At 45.4% G+C, this 6,002-nt stretch overlaps 1 protein-coding gene across 1 annotated transcript; it reads right to left on the bottom strand.

The window, feature by feature from the left end:
• Nucleotides 1-4,321: 4,321 nt before the first annotated feature.
• Nucleotides 4,322-4,890, bottom strand: LOC127533769 (nicotinamide riboside kinase 2-like). Its single transcript, XM_051947694.1, has one exon. It carries the CDS (start codon nt 4,835-4,837, stop codon nt 4,322-4,324), a length of 516 nt encoding a protein of 171 aa, XP_051803654.1. The 5' UTR covers nt 4,838-4,890.
• Nucleotides 4,891-6,002: the final 1,112 nt, after the last annotated feature.

The raw sequence follows: 6,002 nt of genomic DNA, 5'->3' as shown, positions 1-6,002 counted from the left end.
TCAATATTTCTGAGGACAGTTGGAGAAAATGGCACTAAACAGTATTTAGTTTGTGCCTTGTTGAGGGTTTGACCTCCGTTTTCTGCTGGTTAATCTCCCTAAAACAAAGCATCTTTTTGACATTTATGAACACCAGAGGTCAAAGATGATCTTGCGGATTTGTTTTTATTTTATAGAAACCAATCCTATTCTTTGCCACCGGTCGGAATATTTGGTGCAGACTTTGATTCAATTCATTCCAATTTAATTTCTTTCTAAATCTGTGGTAAATACAGCATTTATAACTACTTTCTCTTCCGTCTTTGTAGGGATTTGAAGATTATTGAAGTGACTTTGTGTTATCCTCCATCCTCCGGGGACTTCTTGGGCTCGTTGCAGGTACAGAATGTTTTGTGTTTTCCTAATCTGTCGAGAAACATTTTGGATATTCTGTTTATTACATTTCACAGAAGGTCAGCAGATTTTTTGGAGAAATGCAATTAAATGTTGTTTTTTGTTGTTATGCTAAATATTTGCCCTTTAAATCTCACCACAAAAATGAAGCCTCTCTTTTGGGTTGTTGTCACAAGACCAAATTAAAGATGTCATTTGATTTAAGTCTAGGTAAGCCTGGTATTTGTCAGATTCCCCATGGACGGAGACCAAATTGAGTCTTGATCCTCTGTCTCTTGTTGCCATACAGCAAGCGGCGGTCCTCCATGATTTGTTCAATCTGCTCCGTGTTTTTCTGAAGCTCTCTAATTGGATGAGCTGCAATTTTGTGCGCAAGGATTTATATAGGCAGCAAATGTTAAAGACAAGCAGCAGAGGATGAGTTCTACATTACTCAGTGAAGGTTTTTGTGAATATCAGCAGATCTTTTAGTGCTCTAATGTGTGGACAGTCATGTTAGGACATCAGGATAGTACCCATATGCTGAGGGGGAGCTTCCTCACAGGGTCTAATACCTTCTAAGGTGCACTTTTTAACTACTTAGCAAACAGCTAATCTCCTGAAGCAGTGGCACGCCCTGATAGACCGTCAGCTGTTGCTTTTAGCTGTTCCGAAATAGAGGACAGTCAATGACAGAGGCTATCACTGACCGTCATTGCAACTGTTTAACCTAAAAAACACTTAGTTGGGTTGCTGGTAAATGTATTATCATATATAATACGAAGAACAACAGGGTTCATCCAAATTCTCGAACAAGAGGCACAAATATATCAGTTTTCATAGTGAACAGAAACTGAAAAATTCAGTTTCATTGAACAGTGAATACAGATTTTGGAAATTAAAACCAATATAAGAAAAAAAGTTAATGTTGCATTAACTTAATATTGTGCGCCACTTAATTCAAATTTGTGATTAAATTAAATTGGATTGTCAACTAAATATTTGTTCATATTGAGCATAGAATTTCAGGATTTCTACCAAATAAACTTACATGGACAATTTCAGAAAGTTCAGACTGTGCACAGGACCAGTAGGCTGAAGCATGGTGGTGGCAGCATCATGATATGAAGCATGGTGGAGGCAGCATCATGATGTGAAGCATGGTGGAAGCAGCATCATGATGTGAAGCATGGTGGAGGCAGCATCATGATGTGAAGCACGGTGGTGGCAGCATCATGATGTGAAGCACGGTGGAGGCAGCATCATGATGTGAAGCACGGTGGTGGTAGCATCATGATGTGAAGCACGGTGGTGGAGGCATCACGATGTGAAGCATGGTAGAGGCAGCATCATGTTGTGAAGCACGGTGGTGGAGGCATCATGATATGAAGCATGGTAGAGGCAGCATCATGTTGTGAAGCACGGTGGTGGAGGCATCATGATATGAAGCATGGTAGAGGCAGCATCATGTTGGGAAGCACGGTGGTGGAGGCATCATGATATGAAGCATGGTAGAGGCAGCATCATGTTGGGAAGCACGGTGGTGGCAGCATCATGATGTGAAGCATGGTGGTGGAGGCATCATGATATGAAGCATGGTAGAGGCAGCATCATGTTGTGAAGCACGGTGGTGGAGGCATCATGATGTGAAGCACGGTGGTGGTAGCATCATGATGTGAAGCACGGTGGTGGTAGCATCATGATGTGAAGCACGGTGGTGGAGGCATCACGATGTGAAGCATGGTGGTGGAGGCATCATGATATGAAGCATGGTAGAGGCAGCATCATGTTGTGAAGCACGGTGGTGGAGGCATCATGATATGAAGCATGGTAGAGGCAGCATCATTGTGTGAAGCACGGTGGTGGAGGCATCATGATGTGAAGCACGGTGGTGGTAGCATCATGATGTGAAGCACGGTGGTGGAGGCATCACGATGTGAAGCATGGTGGTGGAGGCATCATGATATGAAGCATGGTAGAGGCAGCATCATGTTGTGAAGCACGGTGGTGGAGGCATCATGATATGAAGCATGGTAGAGGCAGCATCATGTTGTGAAGCACGGTGGTGGCAGCATCATGATGTGAAGCACGGTGGTGGAGGCATCATGATATGAAGCATAGTAGAGGCAGCATCATGTTGTGAAGCACGGTGGTGGAGGCATCATGATATGAAGCATGGTAGAGGCAGCATCATGTTGGGAAGCACGGTGGTGGCAGCATCATGATGTGAAGCACGGTGGTGGAGGCATCATGATATGAAGCATGGTGGTGGAGGTATCATGATATGAAGCATGGTGGTAGAGGCAGCATCATGATGTGAAGCATGGTGGTGGAGGCATCATTGTGTGAAGCACGGTGGTGGCAGCATCATGATGTGAAGCACGGTGGTGGAGGCATCATGATATGAAGCATGGTAGAGGCAGCATCATGTTGTGAAGCACGGTGGTGGCAGCATCATGATGTGAAGCACGGTGGTGGCAGCATCATGATGTGAAGCACGGTGGTGGAGGCATCATGGTGTAAAGCACGGTGGTGGAGGCATCATGATATGAAGCATGGTAGAGGCAGCATCATTGTGTGAAGCACGGTGGTGGAGGCATCATGATATGAAGCATGGTGGTGGAGGCATCATTGTGTGAAGCACGGTGGTGGCAGCATCATGATGTGAAGCACGGTGGTGGAGGCATCATGATATGAAGCATGGTAGAGGCAGCATCATGTTGTGAAGCACGGTGGTGGCAGCATCATGATGTGAAGCACGGTGGTGGCAGCATCATGATGTGAAGCACGGTGGTGGAGGCATCATGGTGTAAAGCACGGTGGTGGAGGCATCATGATATGAAGCATGGTAGAGGCAGCATCATTGTGTGAAGCACGGTGGTGGAGGCATCATGATATGAAGCATGGTGGTGGAGGCATCATGATATGAAGCATGGTAGAGGCAGCATCATGATGTGAAGCATGGTGGTGGAGGCATCATTGTGTGAAGCACGGTGGTGGCAGCATCATGATGTGAAGCACGGTGGTGGAGGCATCATGGTGTAAAGCACGGTGGTGGCAGCATCATGATGTGAAGCACGGTGGAAGTAGCATCATGGTGTGAAGCACGGTGGTGGCAGCATCATGATGTGAAGCACGGTGGTGGAGGCATCATGGTGTGAAGCACGGTGGTGGCAGCATCATGATGTGAAGCACGGTGGTGGCAGCATCATGATGTGAAGCACGGTGGAGGCAGCATCATAATGTGAAGCATGGTGGTGGAGGCATCATGATGTGAAGGTGGATGTATTTTTATATTGAATGACTTTACTGAGTCTTTTTCTAAATTCTTGTCAAAAAGCCAAGTTAAATAAACAATGATTCAATGTTGACCAGGATACTTTTTACAGGTCGTTTAGGTTTCGCTGTGGATGTGAAAGAATCTGAGAGAATCTTTAGAATCTGGGCTAATGCATGCTAGCTTTACGTCAATGACAGCCAATGTCTGCTCAGATGGCAAAACACCAAACATCTCTGCTTAGCGTAGACATGCTAACAAGCTTTCTACAAATGCCTTCACCTGGCTGTAGGGTGCGTCCGCATGAAAAGAGAGGATCTGTCCTGGCCTGAGGGCTTTTCGGCTTTTACTTTGGTGCAGTTTAAGTAGATTGTGGTTGGTTCGGGAGGTCTGAGGTCAGAACCACATATGGCACTGTGTGCACAGTGTCAAAGATTTCCTGCTGGGAGTGCAGGTGTAATTCAATTATGAAAATAAGGTTAAGAGCAGCCGTCCGAATCTGACAGCGGAGGTGGTTGTTGACAAGATGACTGACTGACTTTTGTCTCCAAACGGGAAAACAACAGGCCCTGGTGGAATGATTCTTTCATTCTGACAGAGGTTTTCTTTAGATTTTTATATGGAAATGATGGAATGGGATGTACAGAATATGCACTTTCTAGTAGCAGTTTCTCACTTACTTAAACAAATATCTAAAAACAAGATATAAATTGGGGGGGTGGGGTTGGGCGGGTCTGGTACCGTGGACTTCCTAGAGCACCTCCTCTTTTTGCATTCTTCATATGGGATGGAAATAAAGTAATGTTGGTTTAGCACGTCCATCAAAGGCCTGTAGGTGTGAAGCAGGAAGCCCTCCACAGTGAGGATGTGAGTCTCCTCCTCCTCCTCCTTGTGGTCGGACTTCAGGACCATCTCTGTGTCCAGGGTGTTATTAACGCCATGAGACTTCTCAAACTTCACCGGGTTCTCCAGCCACGCGTAGATCCTCCTCATCATGGCGTCCATGTCCAGAGCAGTGATGACATCGTACTGCTTAAAGCCATCTTCACCAACTTCAATCTGATCTTGGGGCTTGAAGAAGTCATCCTGATGGACCACGCAGCAGTTGGGCAGGTTCTTGATCAGGCGGTTGGTGAAGGTGGTTTTCCCTCCATCGGTTACGCCGCCGATGCTGATGATGTACTTCATGTTCTCGGATCGGTCAAAGCTCGGAAAAGGGTCAAAACGTCAACAAAAACCGGGTCAGGAGTGATCAGATGTGGAAGAAAGCTGAAAAGAGAAGGTTGCAGCAGGAAATGTCAACCACTGGAGTCCTCCATGGACCTTGAGTTTAGTGAGTAAGGTAAGAGCAGAAAGGGAGCTGCCACTCGGACGCCGTTCTTCCACCCAGAGAGGACCTCTTTCTACTGTCGCTGCTACACAGACCGCCCTAGTGGAGGTTTTAGGTGGAATATTCCTTTTAACCAGCCCCTCAGGTCTCTGTGAGATTTTGGATGGAATACTCGGTTAAACCAACATTTTAGGTGCATGTCCAGGGATTTAAGGTGGAATGTTCCTTTAAGGTGGATGTGACTCTAAAAACTCAACAGCTTTACAAACTCTACGATTAAACTCTCCACAAGGATCCAAATAAGTTGGACTTCTACATGAGAACTTTAATTATTCTTCATCTACTTCCTGAACGTTTGCTCAATAAAAAAAGACAAAAACTGATATTTTCAGCTGAACTGTTTTTGAGCAACACACCATACTATGATGTTTTTACAGTGAAGGCTCTACTATGGAACCAGTTTGACATGTTCAGGTGTTCTTTGTGTGAAAACTCAGAAGATTTCAGGGATCAGAAGGTGGTTTTCAACTTTCTTTGTTCACTTTCTGCTTCAACTTTAAACTATATTTCCTTCACTAAGCCAGCCCTCTGGACTTCCAGTAAGCTGTGTTCCTATTGGCTGTCCAGGTGGCTGCTTGGTGTCATCAGGAACACCTGAGCAGCTCAGTGTCTTCCTGCTTTATGTCTGCAGTCAAACGTTTCCTCTGCTTCTCTTCACTGAACCGGTTTGGCTCCGTTGCTTTAGTTTGTTCTTTAGGCGTTGGCTTGCAGCTTCCAGCAGTAAAATCCTCTTTAATGTGTTTCTTGGTGTGTTTTAAGGGCCTTGTACTGGATACTTGTCTTGGTAAATGTGGTTCTTTAGCCACAGTTAGCACATGGTGCTAATGTGTGGCAGTGATTAGTGGATTTGGTGCAGCTGAGTTGTGTCTTTATCTTGGCTGTAGTGAGTCTTTAGAGGTTTTTGGTTGTTTGTGAACCAACGTTGGTGTCCAGAAGGTAAGAGTTCCTGTCCTGATCTCTGTT

The sequence above is a fragment of the Acanthochromis polyacanthus genome, chromosome 4 (assembly GCF_021347895.1).
Source record: "Acanthochromis polyacanthus isolate Apoly-LR-REF ecotype Palm Island chromosome 4, KAUST_Apoly_ChrSc, whole genome shotgun sequence".
Lineage (NCBI taxonomy): Eukaryota > Metazoa > Chordata > Actinopteri > Pomacentridae > Acanthochromis > Acanthochromis polyacanthus.
This window is presented reverse-complemented; position numbering and strand designations above follow the sequence as displayed.

Excerpts from the sequence above, each read along its gene's own strand:
- LOC127533769 (XM_051947694.1), bottom strand. The coding sequence starts at position 4,837 with ATGAAGTACATCATCAGCATCGGCGGCGTAACCGATGGAGGGAAAACC.